The sequence below is a fragment of the Hydra vulgaris genome, chromosome 12, assembly GCF_038396675.1.
Source record: "Hydra vulgaris chromosome 12, alternate assembly HydraT2T_AEP".
Taxonomy (NCBI): domain Eukaryota; kingdom Metazoa; phylum Cnidaria; class Hydrozoa; order Anthoathecata; family Hydridae; genus Hydra; species Hydra vulgaris.
This window is the reverse complement of record NC_088931.1, coordinates 23,180,186-23,202,801: the sequence shown is the minus strand read 5'-3', so window position 1 is coordinate 23,202,801 and position 22,616 is coordinate 23,180,186. Positions and strand designations below refer to the sequence as shown.

The 22,616-nt window shown below is 28.2% G+C and overlaps 1 protein-coding gene and 1 long non-coding RNA gene across 3 annotated transcripts; one reads left to right on the top strand and one right to left on the bottom strand.

The window, feature by feature from the left end:
• LOC136087694 (uncharacterized) lies at positions 1-1,570 on the bottom strand. Its single transcript, XR_010641990.1, has 2 exons — positions 1,425-1,570; positions 1-1,225 (listed from the first exon to the last, which is right to left on the bottom strand). It is a non-coding gene; the product is annotated as an uncharacterized LOC136087694 (long non-coding RNA).
• Positions 1,571-1,702: 132 nt separating this feature from the next.
• On the top strand, positions 1,703-13,147 carry LOC105846292 (uncharacterized). Of its 2 annotated transcripts, none has more exons than XM_065812588.1 (2): positions 1,703-1,900; positions 11,937-13,147. In XM_065812588.1, the coding sequence occupies exon 2, from the start codon at positions 12,061-12,063 to the stop codon at positions 13,030-13,032; it is 972 nt and encodes a 323-aa protein (XP_065668660.1). In that variant the 5' UTR covers positions 1,703-1,900; positions 11,937-12,060; the 3' UTR covers positions 13,033-13,147. The 2 variants fall into 2 exon arrangements, with proteins under 2 accessions (XP_065668660.1, XP_065668659.1); XM_065812587.1 differs by lacking the exon at positions 1,703-1,900 and adding an exon at positions 2,486-2,597.
• The last annotated feature ends 9,469 nt before the right edge of the window (positions 13,148-22,616 follow it).

Sequence of the window (22,616 nt, the reverse complement as noted above, 5' to 3'; positions counted from 1 at the left end):
AAGTTGATAAAATATATTTTTACTATTCTCAACTAAATTTATATTCATCGATAAATTTTAAATTTCATAGAACTCTCGCACATTCATCACACATTCTCTTAGCGTTTAAAAATTATTACAATATTACTATGCTATATATATACTTATATTATATAAAGTTTAAACCCATTCAGTTTGAGGGGGCTGCAAACTTTTCAGGTCATAAATTTGGTATTCTAAAAGATTTTCTGGTAATTCTAAATCTGGTTTAAAATCATTGGATTTCGTAAATAGCATAGTAAACCAGTAATGTTATAATTTCTTCCTTTAGTAATTCTCTCAGAAACAACAGTAAGTAATTTTTGGACAGTGTTAATATTTTGTTCTTTAAGTTTTTTATAGTAAAAACAGAATAATTTTATCTTATTTTATCAGACCACAGTCTCTTTTTTCTCATTGTCATAACATGTAACTCTACAACAAGAACAATTTTTTCTTCTGATTAAAATTAAATCTGTTCTTGATACATCCACAAGAGCTTCTCAAATGACATTTTTTAAATATATTTTTTAATTAATCTTTTAATTGGAATTTAACTTTCACTGAACAACTTTTGTATTTGGATTTCACATGTACTTTCAAACAATCTTATTTGCAGTTTCAAAATTATTGTCAAGCTTCTCTTGGACAGAATCAAAATATTATGTTCAATCTTCTTGCACAGTGTCAGAAAAATATCTATAATTTTATTTTTTAATGTCGTGAATACTTGGCTAAAATGCAGATAATAATACTATTTTCGATCAGGTTTTTTTCATTACCTTGTGATTTTGGCATTTAAAACCGCATCTTACTTTCTTCAAGTGAATTAATTTTAGCATTGTTTTGTTTTCTGCTTATAATGCATTAAAGCAAGAGTTGAAACGAACAACAACAGTTATCCAGATGTAGTTGGTTTAAAAATTTATTGATTTTCGTCGTGCAAGCCTTTACCCATTTACTTCTGAAGAAAGCCCACAATGTTTTCATATATATTTTTGCTCTTGATACAAGTTGGTACTTGATAGAACTATCAAACTGAATACTAATGGTTTTTTCCTCGGAGACTTATTACACTGTGACTTATAAACATAAACAATCTGATAATTACCACTACGCTAATTACTAATTCGTTGTGGTATTTACCATTACGCTGTGGTAATTACCGCTACGCTGTTATAAGTACGCTGTGGTAAATAACATTACTCTAAAAAAAACGTTGTAAAAATTACTGTATTTAGTTTCAATATACTTAAATACCCGTATTGTTAAATATAAGGGGTATCCCGGATAACATTTTTTGATTATCCGACCGGATATCGAATACCTGAATATTTAAAAATTATCCGGCCGGATTATGTAATTCAAATCCTAAAATATTTTTTTTATTATAAAGAAAATATTACCGTGATAAATTTTTAAAATGACACGTTTTGTTTGGAAGCTTTTCAAAATTAATGATAGTTGTGATTTCACAGCATCGGAAAGCAGATAAACAGGAGGTGTTATAAGTCTGCCTAAGTCATTTTCAACAACACCACTGCATAATCACGAAAAAAAATTCATTGCAAGTTGTATAACGAGGGAAAAAAAATAAATATTGAATTTGAATTAATTCTTCAGCTGCATAAACAAGTTCAAAATGTATTGAATTCTGATCAAGTCTCCTTTGTTAATACTGCTCAAGGAGTTGATGTTATCTTTAATCACTCGATTATAGAAAAAAATAATGTCGTTTTAAATTATTAGAAACATGAAGAGAAGCATCATCTTCATCCTCTGTATTTTGGAAGATTTTTTGTTATTTATGTTTTCATTATTTATGAGAAAAAGCGATCAAGGCTACCTCGACGAGAAGAGTTCTTAATTTTTCCACGTTGAGGTAAAAGAAATATAATTCAGTGATATCCTGATGTATTTGTTGCGCATATATAATTTTAGTAGTATTTAATAATAATAATAATAATAATAATAATAATAATAATAATAATAATAATAATAACAATAATAATAATAACAACAATAACAACAACAATAACAATAATAATTATAACAATATTGAATAGAAACCATTAACATTAGACTATTTAAGAATACAAATAGGTTTCTTTTAAACATTTCTAGATTTCTTTCAATTTTCAAATGACATCAACATGAAATATCGGATCTACTAAAAACCGGTTAAAGTTATTATCTAGCCAGATATCGGATACCGAATAATACTCCTATTCGGCCCGGATTTCCGGCCGGATAGCTTGTCCGGGACACCCCTATTTAATACTTGTTTACAAATTCTTTAGATGTTTTTAACATTTGACATATAAATAAACAAAAACCTTGATAAATACCTATTTTAAATATAAATAATTAAACAAAATCCTTGATAAATAATTAAAAAAATTATATTTTATGAATGCATTATATATTAAAATACGTATGTATTAAAAAATTAATAACTTGGTCGTTATATTTCAACTGTTTACTGTTTTTATTTTTAAATTTAAAGCTAATTAATTTACAGTGAAAAAACAGGTTCCTTAAAATATGCAAATGCAATCTGAAACACTATCCTGTAGTAGGTATGTTTTGTATTATTTAAAGTAAACTTACAGTGACATGACCTAGAAAAGTATTGATGACACACTATTAAGATAACTTTATTGTGCACAAATTATTTTTGGTATGTTTGTGTCTTGTGGAAGTGGCGGACACTAGAGATGCAATGACTTAGTTACGGGTGGAAGACCTACCTATTTGTTAAAATTTTGGTTTTCAGACCTGAGTCTCCTCTCCCTAAAAATAAACACAAAACTTTAAGAGATTAAAAAACAGAGCAAATAAAAAATTATCTGTGTGTATAGAATAAGTACTTATTATGAGATTAAGTTTACATTATTTTGAGTAAGATTTGATTCATTTGCAAAATTTTATTCAGCACAAATAAAGTTCAAAAGGTAATGTTTCTCTTACGCAATTGGTGTACGTTGAGAGTGCTTTTTTAATAATTAGCCAATTATTTCTAAAATTAATTATTTAATTATAATTAATTAATTTAATAAACTTTGTAATTATTTTTTGATAATTAATTGCTCCTCTGGTGACCCATTGTACAATACGACTTGGTATTTGTAAAATGCTCCAAAGATCTTTCGTTTTTTTAACATTTGACCAAACACCACGCTAAAGAAAAAAATATTACCAAAACCGGATTGTTAGGACTAGAAGCTGAAGTCCTTAAGGCTCAAAAAATACTTTCAAACCATAACTACAATCATTTGAATGCTAGCTTAAGACCATTTAACAAGTTTGATTGTTTTACCTATATCTGAATAAGGAATAAAGTTTTTTAGCTTTGAATTTTGCATATTTGTTGTGATTAACCGTAAAGTTTGTAACTATTTACCCAACCGGAAGAAACAAAATTTTTAGAAATAATTTTCTTAGAAATGCGTTCCAGCATTGGAATTTATTACAAGTTATTTTATAAAATTTAGTAATTAGAAATGTTAAAAATTTAACAATAAAATTGAAACATGAAAAATGTACGAATATCAAGTTAATACTATTGGCTTGAATATTAACATATTGTAACTGCAGAATATATATACTTTTTTAATTTCTTAATTAAAAAAGTTATAACGTCGCACAGTGGGGCAGAATAGCTTTAAAAATTAATTTTTAAAGCTATTTTGCCCCACTGTGCGACGGACAAAATTAATTTTTTTTGTTTTGGATTTTTAAGTTAAACAATTAATTTAAAGGCACTTGTTAAACTTAGGAAAAATTACTCCATAAATTTTTCAACCATTTATTTACAATTGTCAGACGTATTGAATGTATTTTCGAGTAACTTCGATTAAAGTTTTCAAAAAAACCGGTAAGTGGTAATAGAAAAAAGAATAAAATCAAAAGCTTACATGAATAAATAATATTAAAACGTTTTCTAACCGAAAAAATATAATAAATTGCAGTAATTAGAATTTAATGTAAAATGTCACTCAAAAAAATTTACTCGAAAAGTCAATCAGCTGCATTCGTTTATATTTGCTCAAAACAAATCTTACAAAAAAAAACTAAACGTCATTGTTCATACGTTCATGACCTGGAATTGTTACCTGGTTTCTACTGATGTAATTGACATATTTCTACTAATTCACACAAAAGGGCTCAATAAGTGCAACAACAAAAAAAGGAAAATTTTTACAATCTGTAATCATCAACAATTTCATAATAAAATTAATTTGAAACTGTATCTAAGTGAGGACATAAACAAAAAGCGCATTGTTTGAAAAAATTAAATATAAATATTTTAAATCCACTTTTTAAAAGACCTATTAATGCATATTTTAGGCATTTTAGAATTATTTTTTCATTAGCAAAAGATAGTGGCAAACGTAAAATTAAAGAACCCCTGAAAAAAATTTGGAACTTTTAATAAACTTTAGCTTTAACACTATAAAAACGAAGCAGTATTAATAACTCGCTTACGCGAGTTATTTTTTAAACAAAATAATTGAGCAAGATTATGTATTCTACAGGGTTGAAGGTCAGTCCTACCCTAAAAAAAAATACTTGGATTAGATGGACCAGAGAATCTTTTATGCATTACCACCAAAAAATGTTTCATAACGCCATTTTCCGCAAATGTCCAGTTTTGAAACAGTTCCACCCCACTGTGCAAGTTTGAAAATATTTATGCAATATTTCCTAAAGAATCTATTTTGGGTTTCTATTGGACTTTTATGAATAAACCGTATCAGTATCTAAAACATAAGCAACCAAGTTACTGTTTTTACAACTTTAATTACTAAATACTTTTCATATTTTTCACCAAGCCAAGTTGTTGATATTGTGTATAAAGAAAAAGTTTGTACGCAATACGACTACTTGAAAATAAACAAACGTGTTATTTTGCATGTATTGATATATTTTAATGTAAACCAACCTGCGCCTTCAGATCCCTGAATTATTCATTTTCATTTTGAAACTTTCGTAATTTAACTTCTATAAAAAAACATCAACATGCTGCATCAAACGTTAATTTCATTGACGATAAAGGTAACTTAGTGTGCTTTGTTTATATGATGTTAAATGTTCTGTTTAAGTTACATGAAATAACGAGGATATTTGTAACGCATTTGGCATAAAACTTAATATGGCGTTTATCTATTTATAACTTTTAAAGTTAAATCTTTACCAATTTTTTGCGTTTAGGTAACCCAGCGAATTCTGAATATATAACTTCCCCATCAGGTTTAATGGAAATTTATAAAATAGCTAACCAAATTTTTTTTTTATTTAGCAATAAAAAAAATTAAGTATTTAAATATAAAATATTTTGATATTTGATAGCCATACTACACATGTAAGATTCCAAATTATTAAAATATAAAGCAAATATGGCATCATGTTAATGTTTCTACTTGTTCATTCTTCATCCTTTCGATCTTGGAGTTTATTGATAATGTGTTCATAAACTTTCGCGCTAAATTCCAACTAAATTCCAACTAAATACACAAAATCATTTTTGCTTTTGTTCAGCTTTTATCAAAACTTATCCGATCATGGCATAATTTTTTCACGTATTTGAATTGATGTTGGATTTTAATTCATTTACACTCAATATGAAAAAAATAATGATTAATCCAAATTTCGAAATAAATTGTAAAGTGTTGCAATCTTTTGATGATCCATATTTTATTTATTTATTAAAATATTTATTAAAGTATTTCAACCATTAAAACCTGCTGAAACTCTTCAATTACAAACTCAGGTTTACCAACTTAATCAACATCTTTTATTCAAGTAATACAAGCTCCTTCTGATCAATAAATAGGAAAAATAAATCCGCAAGCATCACTTAAATCATACAGTCAAAAAAAGTTCTTGTAATTAATCAAATCACATGCTGCTTAAACTTTAAAAATTCAAAATTTGTTTTAACAGAATGTCCAATAAATAATTCAATTTGAGTTTAGTTCACTAGAGCAAGCTATAAAATAATTCAAACCCTTTTTATTCCAATAGAATATGCAATAAAAAAAAGAATAAATTATTTAAATGTTACAAACAAAGCAGATGACCAGAGAAAAGTTACAAAGGAACGCTAACCGTTTCAAATTTTCAAGAGGTTAGTGTTCCTTTGGATGAACTAAAATAAGGTTTTCAATTTTTAATAAAATTCATACTTAGAAAGTCATCACCTTCTAATACTAATACAAATATTAAAAATAACTTTCCAGGTCTGCTTTTATATATAATAATTCAAAACTTTATTTTGAATCATCCAAAAGAACGCTAACTGCTTCAAACAAACGCAAAATTGAATTTTAAAAAATATACTAACATGTCCGCAAGTAGAAATTAAGAAAGGTAAAGAAAAGGAAGGTAAGAAAAAAAAGTAGAAACAAAAACAAAATGCAACAAGAGTCAAAACTTGGAGATAAAAATCCAACAATTGTCGAAACCTAGAGATAAAAATGCAACAAGAGTCAAAACTTGGAGATAAAAATCCAACAATTGTCGAAACCTAGAGATAAAAATGCAACAAGAGTCAAAACTTGGAGATAAAAATCCAACAATTGTCGAAACCTAGAGATAAAAATGCAACAAGAGTCAAAACTTGGAGATAAAAATCCAACAATTGTCGAAACCTAGAGATAAAAATGCAACAAGAGTCAAAACTTGGAGATAAAAATCCAACAATTGTCGAAACCTAGAGATAAAAATGCAACAAGAGTCAAAACTTGGAGATAAAAATCCAACAATTGTCGAAACCTAGAGATAAAAATGCAACAAGAGTCAAAACTTGGAGATAAAAATCCAACAATTGTCGAAACCTAGAGATAAAAATGCAACAAGAGTCAAAACTTGGAGATAAAAATCCAACAATTGTCGAAACCTAGAGATAAAAATGCAACAAGAGTCAAAACTTGGAGATAAAAATCCAACAATTGTCGAAACCTAGAGATAAAAATGCAACAAGAGTCAAAACTTGGAGATAAAAATCCAACAATTGTCGAAACCTAGAGATAAAAATGCAACAAGAGTCAAAACTTGGAGATAAAAATCCAACAATTGTCGAAACCTAGAGATAAAAATGCAACAAGAGTCAAAACTTGGAGATAAAAATCCAACAATTGTCGAAACCTAGAGATAAAAATGCAACAAGAGTCAAAACTTGGAGATAAAAATCCAACAATTGTCGAAACCTAGAGATAAAAATGCAACAAGAGTCAAAACTTGGAGATAAAAATCCAACAATTGTCGAAACCTAGAGATAAAAATGCAACAAGAGTCAAAACTTGGAGATAAAAATCCAACAATTGTCGAAACCTAGAGATAAAAATGCAACAAGAGTCAAAACTTGGAGATAAAAATCCAACAATTGTCGAAACCTAGAGATAAAAATGCAACAAGAGTCAAAACTTGGAGATAAAAATCCAACAATTGTCGAAACCTAGAGATAAAAATGCAACAAGAGTCAAAACTTGGAGATAAAAATCCAACAATTGTCGAAACCTAGAGATAAAAATGCAACAAGGACCGGTCGTAGCGCAGTGGTTAGCGCGCTTGCCTCAGAAGCTAGAGATCCAAGGACCAACCTCTAGGCAACCTCAGAAGCTCGAGATCCAAGGACCAACCTCTAGGCAACCTCAGAACCTCGAGATCCAAGGTTCAATGTCCCCTCTGCCCAGGAAGAAAAACGTTTTGTTGAATTTCTATAAACTTTTGAAATATTTAGTATATAATAGTCAAATATCTATAAAATGTTTATTAATTTTTATAGAAATTGCCATAAAACTTTTTTTTCTATAGAAAAAAAAGTAGAAAGAAAAGTTCTATAGGAATTTTTATATAAATTAACTGAGATTTTATAAAGATTCTACAGAATTCTACAAAATTTTCTATAGGCTAAATGTTTCAAAAGTTTATGTTTCAAATCAATTTTATTTTCAGTGTTATCTGAATAATAACATGTCCCTAAATATAAGTTATATTTAATTATAAATAAAATTAAAAATATATAATTCCATCGTCTTCATAAAAATAGCAGATATTTTATTGAAACATTTGGATTTTTATATTGATAATAATGTCAATAAAATATTGCATAAGTTTTTACGTAAAGTTCTAGGTGAAAGTATAACACGACTTGTGAGCTTTTATGACTCCATATAAACGTGGAGGGACGCAGTCAGAAGGGTTTATTTGAAAACAAGCCTTGTTATCTAGCTTTTTTTTTTTTCGTAATTTACATAATAGTTTCTGGAATTTAGTCATAAGGGCTTGAGTCGGGTCATAGTTGATAGTTACTGAGTGTTTAATTTCCTTTTCTAATTTATAAAATGCGTCTACTTCATTTATTAGTACAAATCCAGTTTCTTTATCAAATTATTTAAAGATAACCTTTGTTCTTTTGTTGAATTATCTGGTAATCTATGTTTTATATTTTTAATAAGAATTTTACTCACGGTTTGTCGAATCTTTTCTGCATCAGATTTTTTATTATTTATTTCTAAATGTAAAGCAAAAGATTAGATCGGTGTTAAAATTTCCATATAAGGCAACTTTTTAAACCACGGTGCAAAATTTAGCTCAAGATTCAGGAGATTTGTTGTGAATGTGTCAAACTGAGTTTGCGATAAATTTAAGATTCAAGATTTAACTATATTTTCATTCAATCCGTTTCATTGTTTTAGTTTATTGTAAGTCATTTTATAAAGTTTTTCAAACTTATCTTTTAAATGTTTCTTTTTAATTTCGTAATGATGTTTTTTCGATTTTTCAGTAACATTTTCAAAAATTTTATAGTGATTAGGTGTCAAAATTTTTTTAAACTATAACAAATATTTTTTATAACATTCCTACTTGTAAAAAATCTATATTTTGCTTCGTTTCAGGCATGTATCAAAAAGTTTCATTGATATTCTTTAGTAATATTTTCTGCATTTTTCGATTTAATTGGTGATCTTACTTTTAACGATGGTGGAGTTATATGATTGGAAACGCACCTTTGAGGAAAGATTAATTGGTTTTTTGATATTGCATTTCTAATTTTTTGTTCTTGAAGTTTTACTGTAGAATTATATATCTCCTTGCTGTAGGAATTAGTAATAAAATGTTTCAATATCATATCTTGTTGTACGCGAATATATTTATATTTAAAGTATAAAACATAAAATAACAGCTGCGTACAAACTAGATTTTTTCTTCGTAATATTTCGACCTGTTTTTGCACACATCGTCATCAGACGTAAAATATAATACAAAAAACCGTTACAAATATTACTTAAAAACGTCAAAAAAGGCATTAAAAAGAAGCCACAAATGATTACATATAACGTAAATATAAAGTCAGCAAATATTATTTAATTCCGTTTTTTTGTATAATTTTTTTAAACAGAGGTCTCCAACTGTTGGAGACCTCTGTTTAAAAAAATTTTAAACAGAGGTCTCCAACTATATTTATATATTTTATATTTTAAATATATATTTATATATATATGTATATATATTTATATAAATATATATATATAAATATATATATATATATATATATATATATACATATATATATATATATATATATATATATATATATATATATATATATATATATATATATATATATATATATATATATATATATATATATATATATATTACAACTCTTTTGTTTACGCTTAACAGCAAAAATATTTTTGAGAGTCGTGGTTAGTAAACGCGGTAATTTTTTCAATTTTATTCAACTTAACCAGTTGCTGTTACGTTATTAGACAAAAGAAGTTTGACACTTGAAGAAAAATAAGGTGCTACTATTTGTAATGTCGAACGTGTAGAAACACGAGCTCTAAAAAACTTAGGCAATTTAAAAAACCACATAAAAGAAATAACATTTTTAAGGCAATTGGAAAGCATATCAAAAGTTTAGACAATATATATTTTAGTTTACGGAAAATGAGAAACCCTATATACAACTATATCGTTAGCATATTCTATCATATTTATATTGATGCAGTCGGTAATAATATAAAAGAAAATTGTGAATAACTACGGTTTAGGAACTTTGCTTTATTCCGACTGTAATAGACATTGTATTTGATCGAACTTTTAAAAAATTACAAAAGTTATTCTTACTGTACGAAAGTTTCTTGTCTCATTTTCTATATAAAAAATGGAAAGTTGCGTCACTTCATTTTTAGCTTAACTCGCCTGTTCACTTACATCATGTTTCATCATTTTTCAAAGAACTCGTTTCTCTATTTAAAAGCATTTTTATGCAAGACTCCAAACACCAAAAAAAACGTGCAAGCTTTAAAAAGGCCGAAACTAATAAAGCTAACACGATAGCATGGAAATTTTGCATCTGATAATTACTGTGGGTTTAATCTTTCATTAAAACGATAAAAGTGATCATTGTCATCATGTCAGAGGTGTAATTTTAAAAAAAATTTTCGGTGTAAAAAGTTTTTAAAAAAATTGTTCAAATCAGACTGTTATAAATACAGTAGCCAATGCGTATTGAAAAAAATTACCTTGTAGTTACTTCTCCTATATGAATGTATTTAATTGAAGTTGCACGAATTACATTGAAATAAAAAAAATTGATAGAATATGTTTGATTTTTAAATTATAACTACGGCCGAAGTTTAAAATTTAAAAATACTTTATCTGCTATGGTATCTATGGTAATACAAACATTTTTTGTTGTTGTTGTTTAAAACAATTTGTTTAAGTTTTTGTAGATAGAAATAGTAAAAACCGCAGAAAAAAAGTTATAAGAAATAGTTGTATAGAAAACACAATAAACTTTAATTAAACAGATTTTGTTTGGTTTGTTATAGTAGTAAAAAAATTAAAAAAAACAATTTGTTAGTGTGTAGAGCTGTACAGTTTTAAATTGAAAAAGCCATTTTAAAACTTTTTACAAAAAGAGTTTAAAAAAATGGTACCTGAGCAGGTCCCTCAGAACCCTGAATTTGAGGGGTTCTATTATCCAAAGGGATTCCGAATCCCTTTTAAACATAAAGGTTCTAGAACCTCTTTCTCTGAACCTTTTTTGAACATAATGATTCTGGAACCTCTTTCTCTTATGTTAATTATGTCGGGTACCAATCAAGTATGTTTTGGAATTGTTTTTTCTCTGTTAAAGATCTTCTTAATGTTTCAGATTGTTTCAAAATTGTTGATAAGAAAAAAATAATAAAAAGAAATAAATATAACATTTCAACAACATAAATGCACCTAATATTTTCATTAACTTTTATTTTATATAATCCCTAATTCTTGTTTACGTCGAAAACTTATTTATTAGTATAACATAAAATGAATATGTAGCAAGGTATTGTCACTTTTTTTTGTGTACTACATTTTAATATTCTTAATTTTTAATAGTTACTTAAAAATGTTAGTAAAGTAAGATAATACAAACATTACTTAAAATTACTTTAATACAAACATTACTTAATTAAACCGGTTTTGGAACCCCGATGAAGAGATATTCTGGAACCCATGGATTTCCGAACCCTTTTTTACACGAAAGGTTTTAGAATCCTTTTTTCAAAACTCTAGTTTAAGGGTTCTAGAATCTGTTTTCTAAAACACGTTTTTCAATAGGGTTTCTAGAACCAGTTCTCAAGAACTCATTATCAACAGAGTTTCAAAACCCCGGGGTTCTAGAACACCAATTTTAGGTAGGGTTTTTATTCCCTGTTAAAAAATGTTTGGGACTGAAGAAAGAAATCAAATGATTTTTTAGGATTTGTATAACATTCCCCACATGCGTCATATCAATATTCAATGCTAGATATAGAAGCTCTCATTAATGAAAAGTTGTTCAAAACTATTTTTAAATTGCTATTTTTTAATTATAGATCAACTTCATAGATTTTTAAGTTAAAACTTTAATTTTTTAGAACTCAAAGTCCAAGAAGTGATTCCAGTCTTAATGAAAACACACAAAAAGTGGAGAACGATATTATTTTGTTTTTTGATCAAGTTGCTCAAGCAGTCGAGAAACGTAAAATAAAGTTATTAGACATGCTTCAAGAATTAAAGAACAAAAAAATGATTGAATCAAATTGCCGGCAAACAAATAGTGATATTAACGGTGATTGCTTGCGATTTTATGACACTGGAGAAATATACAATGCTGTTGAGAAATGTGGAATAATTGACGAAAAGAAAGCTTATAGCAAAAATACTGAGGCTTTAGGAGTTGGCTTAAAGTATGCAATATGTAACGAACCAACACTTTTTTATTTAAAGACTTGCAATATAAATGGAGACCTGAGCTGGGTTGAACAAGATAATGTCTGCGTTACAATTCAAAATGCTAGAGAGCAAAATTGCAGAAGTATTTTGAAGAATAACTGTGATGGGATTTATGAAGTGTTTTATGAATTAAATGAACCTGGCAAATACAAGATAACAGTAAAAGTTAACGGCAGTCATATCAATAATTCGCCATTTGAATGTTGCGTGTTTGAAAAACATGACTTAAGGTTTAGTACTGAAAGTAAGTCTGAACAGTCAATAACAATACAAAAAAACAAAAATAAAATGTTGCTTGAAGACTCTCAAAGAATATCAAACTATTGTTTAAGCACGAAGAGCATTGCCCGAGCATGGAAAGTTAGGGTTATACTTGCTTGTTTAAAAGTTAAAGTAAAGTTAGGTTACTATAACAACATTCCAAACCTGCCATATCTTAACGAGAAATATTACTGCATATTTGAGATTGGTGAATTGTACTCAACCAATGAAGTAAGGATATTTCCTAGGTATAGCACAAGATATAATCGAAAACAATCTTCATTTAAACGTTCTTCGTTAACGTTTGTAGTTATTGAAGATCCCAGCAACAGCTTAATCCGCGTTGCACATGAAGAATCGTGTACAGAAAAGATAACTACTATAAAAGGAAAAAGTCAAATTTTAACCCCTTTCATTAGTATAAATCATTTTTGTCATCAACGAAATTGCCCAAGACCAAGTTTGGTGCTTATTTAAGTATTTACACCATTTTATTTTAATAATATAATTTAATTCCAGATAAAATAGGTATAGTTCAATTTTAATATCATTGTGATAATTTTTTTTTCATTTTCTACATCTGGTGTTTCAAAGCAATCTTTTTTTTAATTTTTTTTTAACTGTTTTTTTACTTAATTAGGTAAAAAGTATTAGTTAAATTACGTAATATAATATAACTATAATCAAATTTTTTTATTTTCTACATTTGGTATCTATAAGTAATTTTTCAAAATTTTTTTACTTTTTGTAACTGTTTTTATACTAATAGTTAAAAAGGTTTATTTTTTAGTAAGGAATAGTTATATATACTTTATTTGGTAATAAAGTTAGTAACTATGTGTTTTATTAGATAATTTTTTATGACTTTTACTATTTCTTTTTTATTAAAATTTGTATAGTTTTATCTTGTATTATAGAAAAGCGAATAAATGTTACATTTACTGTTAAAGAAGTCCGACAAATTGTTTTAGAGTTATTAACGGAGTCTGATTATTTTGAGCTTTATGATACTTCTGTTGGGTACACTAAGTAAATAAAATAATGTTTTTAAATATTATAAATTTTTGAACTTCTTTTTAAAAAATAATTAGGCAACAAATTTATATCACATGTGACATAAATTTCAAGCTATTGTTTTCCGTGCATGAAAGACATTGTATTAAAACCTCATGTAAGGTTATTGCGCTGTTTTCTACTGTAATAAAACAATCCAAACCAATTTGACTTTTTTTTTACTGTATTGTACAAAGTGCTGGGCAACTGACATATGCCCTGCATATAACTTCCTCTAATACTTGCCCTCTATCTGCATCTATTGAAGGTTTTATGTCATTAAATAAATATTTGTGAAAATATAAAAATTTGCATTTTATTAACATTTCTTTTAATAAAAATAAAAGGGAATCTGACGTAAAAAAATAAGCCAATGCCAAGTGTCCATAACATTTGTTTAAAAATTTGAAAAAATTATGATGCTTACAGTTGAAGACTCCACGGGAAGAAACGGCAGGGTCACATTTTAAAAATTTTGACTTTTAACACTTTCTAGCTTTTTTAACCACAATAGCATATTTTGTATTTGAATTCAAATCGAATAAACAATTTGATGCATATTTAAAGTTTGATGAAATGAAATCTCTTTTCTTCATTATACAAAAAATTACCTCCCCGAAAAACTAATTTTTAAGAATATAAATAATGTTCGGCGCTTACTAAAAGACATCAACCAAGTTTACTTTCCTTATCTTTTGTATTAGGGGTTGTCCATAAAGTACGTACAATCATAGGGGGGAGGGGGGAGGTCTTCAAAAAGCGTACGAAAGCGTATGGGGGAGGGGGGGTTCAATTTAAAAGTACGTACTTCGATTTTCAAATTTATCACAATTAACCAGCTAATCAGTAGAAAAGTTACATTCTGACTAAAGATTCTAGTTTGCCAACATAAAAAAATATATGTTATATGGAGTAGAGGGTATAGTTTCCCTCTATGCACACACATGTATGAGCGCCCTCAGAATTTTTTGATGTTCCAGATAGGACACTTTCACACATCGTGCAAACTCCTAACTTAAGTTTGTTTATACCTATGCCAAATGAGAAGGCCTTGAAAATATTGGGATGGCGGAGGTCTGTGAACATAATGGTCATAACTTTTGTAATTTACGATGTTTTTCTACAAAAATTAAAATCTGTCAATTTAAATGTTTAAATTAAGTTTTAGATGCTAAAGTTGAAAATTTTGCTACATATTTCCCTCACGTTTGGGCAGGGAAGGGGGGAGGCAAACGTTTTAGGGCTTTTTGTTCCAAGGCCTCCGCCATCCTAAATTTTTAAAAGGCCACCTCATTTGGCATATAAACAAACTTAAATTTGGAGTTTGCACGTTGTGTGAAGGTGTTCTATCTGGAACATCAAAAAATCCTACGGGGGCCCATGCACACATGCCACCCCTTGTATACTGGCCTTGAGTAAGGCCTATTTTTTGAGTCGACAAAAAACAGGTTTTAGCAGGGCCGTGGTTGATGGGTCGGAATCACCCCCCAAAAAAAAACTTGTCATTAGCGTCTCAAAATCTTCCAAATTTGACCGCTAGGTTTGTCTAAATTATAATGCCTTTTTAATTAGCAAAAGAGCACAAAATTTGCTGTTTCCCCCTCCCCCTCCAATTAAGGGGTATACGTTCGCCTTAAGTTTATTTTTATTTGATTTGTTATTAAAACAAAAAATTGTTCAGTAGGATTCCTATGGGAATCGAACTTGAAGTCTCCGCCGACTGTTCCCTCCGCGTTAACCTCTCGACTAAACGCACACACTGTTTATAGAAAATTCAAATTTATTAAAACTTAAATTTGTATATATTTAAAGACGTTTTTTGAATGCACAAACAAAGGGCTTTGAGGTCGTATAAAGTATCTTTAGTGCGGCCGTGGCGCAGTGGTTAAACGCTTGCTTGATAAGCAGGAGATCCAGGTTCGAAACGAGCTCTGGATATATTTTCGCGTCATGGTAAGGAAGGAGGCGTGAACTTCCTGGTTAAATGCATTTCCGCGGTGCTCTGTGACAAGACCGTTAGGACTTCTTGGGGCACCTAAAATAAAAAATAAAAATAAAATAAAAAAAATCTAAGGTACCCTCCACCATTTTTTTTTTTAAATAAACTTTTTTATTGAGAAAAAAGTTTATTTAAAAAAAAGTAAAGGGGGGGAGGGTGTTTGAGAAACGTACGTACTTTTTAAGGGGGGATGAGGACCTAAAAGTACGCATGGCAACAGGGGGGAGGGGGGGGTCAAATTTCAAAATTTTTGGCGTACGTACTTTATGGACGACCCCTTATCAAGACTTATATTGGTAGCTCTTAGTCATTGTTTTTCAAAATAGTAACAGATGATTTGGTCGATGTAAATATAATAAAAATGGCGGCTAATGAAAAACCATTAGAAATGCCAAAGAAATCCAAATAAAGAAAAAATAAGGAAAGGTTGCGTGAAAGTAAAAAAAAACAATGACTAGCATCGCTTAAAACAGGACTTGAATGTAACTGTAAAAGTTTGAAATGCTTCGAAGTAGTTAAAAGAGAAGATAGAATTTTTTTATTAAGTTATTTTAACTCTCAAGCCAGCAAGGATGCTCGAGATTTTTATCTTGCTAGTTCAATAACTTTAAATAATGTTTCAAGGAGACGACCGCGAAATATCGATTCAAAAGGTTATAATAGAAGTTACAAATATAAACTTTTTATTACAATTTTACTACAATTTTATTACAATTTTACAAATATTACTTTTTATTACATCAAGAGATATTTACGAGTAAGAGTTCCTTTGTTCATGTTTACTTTTCTGCATTTACTTCTTTTTGGGATAAAGAAGGGAAGATAGGAGACAATAAAAAGAAGTCTTTTAACCACAGGTAAGTTATAGTTTTTTATAGAATACATTAATAATTATAAAATCTTTATTCTTAATGCAAGTTTTCAATATCTCTAATCAATTATACAAATATAGGTCACTCGCCTCACAATCAAAGAGGAAAACACAAAAATCATTATAAAAGTTTTACTCCAGAACTTAAAAATAAGATATGTGATCACATTTCTTCTTTCAGAGGTCGAGAGTCCCACTATTCTCAAAATAAAACTAGGTGACTATATCTTCCTGAAGAACTAAATATTACCAAGATGTTTAACCTGTTTAAAATCAAGTATGGAAATGATAAATTGTCATATGAATCTTATCGCAACATATTTAACACTAATTTTAACATTTCTTTTGGGTACCCAAGAACTGACGCTTGTTCTAAATGTGATGAGTTTAAAATTAAAATCGAAGCAATAAAAGTTGAACTTTCTTTTAATTCAGAATTCAAAAAGCTTAAACAACAATTAAATGAGATAGAATTACAGAAAGAACAACACTGCAAAGATGCAGAAACATTTTAGGTTAGAAAACAAAATGCACGATTTAAAGCACAAAGGGAACAAAGTATTGAGTCTATTTCTTTTGACTTGATTTCTATTGATTGATAGATTTAGTAAATTGAGAAAAATTTACTAAATCTATTAATCAATGACTTTTACTACAGAAGAAAATTGGCATTTTATTCATTTAATATTCACGTGCTTTTAAGTAATGAAGTTTTTTTGTATTGTTATGAAACTATTGCTAGAAAAGGGGCTTATGAGGTAACTTTAATGTTATATGATTTTTTTATGAAACATTTAGACAAAGAAGTTTGATACGTAGAGCTGTTTTGTGATTCTTGTGCCAGCTAAAACAAAAACTTTTAATTAAATCGTTTTATGGATTTTCTTATTCATGAAAGAAAAAGGTTTGACTTCATTAAAGTTATGTATCCAGAAATTGGACATTCTTACATGGAATATGATAAAGATATGGGGTTAATTAATTGCAAAACACCCGCATGTATTCCATCAGATTATATTAACACATTCAAAAATGATCGTAAAAGACCCACTCCATTTCAAGTTGTAGAATTGATGCAAGATATGGTAAAAAATATAACTGATTTTTTAAGACCAAATTTTATAAAAACAAATGTCCAATTCCAACACGTCCCCTTCGTGAAATTTTTTTAAGAGGAGACTTAACAGGCATTATATTTCATCGTGATTCGTGGAATTTGAAAAAGGAAAACAAGTTTATCTAATAACGTGTAGTAGCACGTGTAAAAACACTAGTTAATCATATTAAACTTAAATAAGTTTTGCTTTCACGAGCAAGGGTCTCATAATAAAACAAGTGCTAAATAGTGCACATAGCGCAAATAAAACATATGCAACTAAAAAAAGTTAGTTGCTGCTAAGCAAAATTAGGTATCCATAGCAACTAAATAAAAAATATATTCACGTTTTTAAAAAGCGCGACCTCATATTGGTACTAATATAAAATTTGGTAAACATAGCACTCGTAAAAATATCTGCAAATACCAAAACTAGATTTTTGCTATCCGAAATTTAGTATCTATAGCAACGAATTAAAAAAATAACACCTTCATAAGAAGCGCAAACATCATATTATTACTCATCCTAATTTTAGTCAATATAGCCCTAATATTAAGTTAGTTATGAATTTTGTCCAGTAAAAGTGAATTCTGGCCCACTGTGCCGTGTAGTCTTCAGTTGAACAAATCACTTCTGCTAAAACCAAGTTTACTGGAATTTTAAAAGCTCGTAAAACAATTCAAAAGTTTAGTGAGTATTGAATCCGTTGTTAAAATATATATGGGGGGAGAGAGATATCTATTTTTTTCCGAGTAATGCCTAAGAAAAAAATTTTTGCCGACTAAGGTCTAAAAAAAAAAAAAATACTTGTTGACTGACATTTGCCGACTCCCAACCATAAATCCAATTTTGCCGGCAAATAAATTCACAGGGGCTAGAGACCCCCGACGCCCTCCTTGGAGTGCATCTGAATGTTGTTTTGTTTTATATTGAATATGTATGATCTTTACATATTGTTTTGTTATATGTTGAATATATCTAATGCGCGATATAACCTTTCTATTATAACAGTAAACAAGTCAGCTGTAGAATGAGAGAATCAAAATCTGTATTGATTGTCAGAGAGTAAGTTATTAGACGCTTTTTAAATAAAGTCTTGAAGAACTTTTAAATAATAGAGAGAGAAAACTGATCGTACGGTAGTTCGAAGACTGAAAAACAGGATTAAGCACTTATTAAACAGTTTAGAGAGTATTGAAAAGAGGTCTGGAGAACACTTTTAAAAAAGGTCTAGAGAATATTTTTAAAGAGTTCTGAAAAACACTTTTAAAAGAGGTCTGGAAAACACTTTTAAAAGGCTTTTGAAAAATTTCATTACAGAGAAAGTTGGTTTATTTTTATCAAACTGGATTTAGTTAGAGAGATTAAGGTTTGGTTATACATCATTCATACTAAAGGCAACTTAAAAGATTTTAAATCTTACAATAATTTTTTATGGGCCGCCGAAAGCCGTTACGCCGCACTATGCGTCGTAATAGAAAAAAAGGAATTAGTCTTATAACTAGAGTACTGTTTAACATTTTGAAGTAATTTTTTTAACAAAGCGTCAATTATGAGATATTGTTTGTTTATAAATATTTATAAAAAAAGTTCGGTCTTTTTTTAAAAAAAACCGGTTCAATTCCGGTTTTTTGGCGGTTTATCCGGACTTATTCGATTTTTGATTAAAAAAATATAAAACCGATTGTTTTTGATATTTAAAACTCTAAGTCTGGTACATCAGTTTATCTTTTTTAGGGGTTACAGGCATTTTTTGTCTCCTACTTATATTTTCATGTTAAATAAAAAAAGAAATAACACGCACCAGCACCTTGTCTAAAATGTATATTTTCATGTTAAATAAAAAAGGAAACAACATAAGTATTTTATTATAAATAAAAGTAAAATAAATGCTCCAGAAGTTCCATTCCCTACAATTGCACAAAAAAGGTTCTGATGCTAAAATAGGTTTTTAACAATATGTGGCTATGAAAATAACCGTTTTTTAAAACTTGCTTATCAATTACAGCTGCATGGTTTAATGATACTTCCTTGATTTCTTTTCTTAATACGAACCATTACTTTTTAACTTCCTAAAATTATTTAACAACAAACATTAAAATTTTAAAAAGTTTCATTATTGTAATAAATAGTATAGTTTAAAATATAAACTTTTTATTATTGAAATTATCTATTATCAAATTCTAATTCTAATAATTATACATTCAAGAAAAAAACTGTATTCAATGTAATAAATAGATATAATTGAAATATAATTAAAATTTCCATTCTAAACATGTCACAGCAATCCTTATGTAAAGCAACATTTAATACTTACAACAAGCCTTCAAGAATTGCATTATGCATCCCTAAGTAGAAATAGGACTTTAGTCACATTTTTAAGGAAAACAAAAACATGGCAAAATTAAGTCAATTTGAGGTCAATTGATGCAATTTTTCCTCAAACATAAAAGTTTGGGATTCTTATGTTTCAACTTTACTGACAATTAGTTTTTATTTTTGCAAGCATAAAAAAAATATACTGGGTTGATTATGTGAAAAGACCTCAGAAATATCAGATTGGCTACCACCAGCACATAAAATGTATCATTAATAAAATTAAACAATAACATTAAATATATAAATTTAATAATACACATAGCTTTCTCCAATATTTACCTTAAGAACAGTTATTAGCTGAATCTTTTTGCAGTATAACTTTTATACCTCTTGCACTTTGTTCTTCTTGCAGTATAGATACATGTCAGATGTCATAAACAAATAATTAGCTGTATCCCTAGTATTTTTGGCAAAAAAAGTTAAATGTGCATGACCTACTCGTGCAGTTTTGTTAGCTTTGTTCTTGGCTTAACTGGCAAGAACCTATTGGATACTTAAAATATTTAATAAAAGAAACACCATGAACTACCATTCTATGCACAGACTGTGACATTGAAATGGCTTTTAAAAACTGATCGTTAGAAATGAGACCAAACAGACATTCAGATTTCTGCTCGAAAATTTTTACATCTGGTCTTGTGGTTGTACTGTTCATATCAATGAGCAGGTCCCTAAATAGTTTGATCATATTGGTATTCAAATTTAAAATTCTTCCAGTCACAGATGGATTATTAAAGAATTTTCATGCAACATTGCCAGTATAGGATGTACCACTTTCCTTCATGACAAAAGATACCCTTATTTTTAATTGTATTTTGAATAAGTGCCGGAATTTTTTTTGTTTTCAATAAATACTAGGCTGTTTTTTGCTGGAATTTTTCTTCCTTGATTCACTGCTGGAAGTTTGCAAGCAGTATTGAAGACCCACTCCATGCTGCATATCCACAAATGAAGACTGCAAATTCCAAGTCTCAATATATTCTTGTGTACAATTTTATCTTTATTCCAAATAGTTTCCAAATTAAACTCCTTAAGACTTGCTTGATATACATGACAGCACTGAGATGCTAAATTTTTCTAAGCATTTTTGATACCACAGCATTAAGCGTTTTACCATCATTCATTGTGATATAAATAGTTAACAAACTTGAATTTATAACAACAGTATTGTCATGAAGTGTAAACTTAATATTCTCTAAAGACAAAATTTCATTTTGTAAATGTTCAAACTTCTCTTGAATAAAACTAGTCTCTTTGGCAAAACAAAACATAAGATGACAGGTTGCATCTGGACTATTAGGATTACAATTTTTCTATATTATCTTTTTTCCACTTTGAATCTTTAACAGTACAAACACTATACTATATACAGTGAAATCATCCACACCTCTCATCAAAGTTGCTGCATTTTGAAACTCAGATTGGTCACTCTGACCATCACCTCCAACTTTGCAAATAACATATATTTTATTACATTCCTCCTTTGCTAAAACTTTAATAGAATTATCTTCATCCTCCAAAAGATACTCAAACACTCTAGAAACTGAATGTTTGATCATATTGAAGAGACTGTATTTTACTTCAGTTTCTGAATATTCCACCTGCTCTGGATATGTCAATTTTTTGTATTCTTTTAACTTGGCTAAACCTGGAGGAACAAGATGATGATTTTGTGTAACAATTTTCTTAAATTCAGTCCATGTTCTATCTGTTAATCTCAAACTATAAAAAGTATGCAAAGATAAATTTGGACCATATAAAGTAGACCTGGGTGCAGTGGAGGGATTAGGTGCAAACCTTTTTACCCCATGTTGAAGTTCTTCCAATTTTTTTCCCTGAAGATTATCAGTTCTTTTACTTTCCATCCTACTCATGAGCTCTAAAAAAGATTCTCTAGGTTTGGGTGCACAAGGTACAGTAAATATACCTGCTTCAGGTGTTCCCATTGTTACAGTATTTCTCCTAAAACATGTATAAAATGTGTGTACATATATATATATATATATATATATATATATATATATATATATATATATATATATATATATATATATATATTATATATATATATAAAAAAATAGAATACAAATCATGTCTCGTAAGTTTTTTATTACTTTTAAATTAAAATTTATATATACACATGTGTGTGTGCATGTGTGTATGTGTATATATATATATATATATATTATATATATATATATATATATATATATATATATATATATATATATATATATATATATATATATTATATATATATATATATATATATATATATATATATATATATATATATATATATATATATATATATATATATATATATATATATATATATATATATACACATACACACATGCACACACACATGTGTATATATAAATTTTAATTTAAAAGTAATAAAAAACTTACGAGACATGATTTGTATTCTATTTTTTTATCCAGAAAATCTTTGTATTTAATGAAAAACAAACTACTTTTTTTTCCACATTTGTTAAAGTTTTTTATCAATTCAAAAGCCAGTCATCCAAAAACTGTGTAACTAACCATACAGCCAACATTATTTAGTACAATAAACTTAGACTGCAAAAATTTGGCACAGGATTAAAAATTTTTTATAAAGAATATGTCTTAGGGGAAATGCATGTGTTAAAAGTTGACG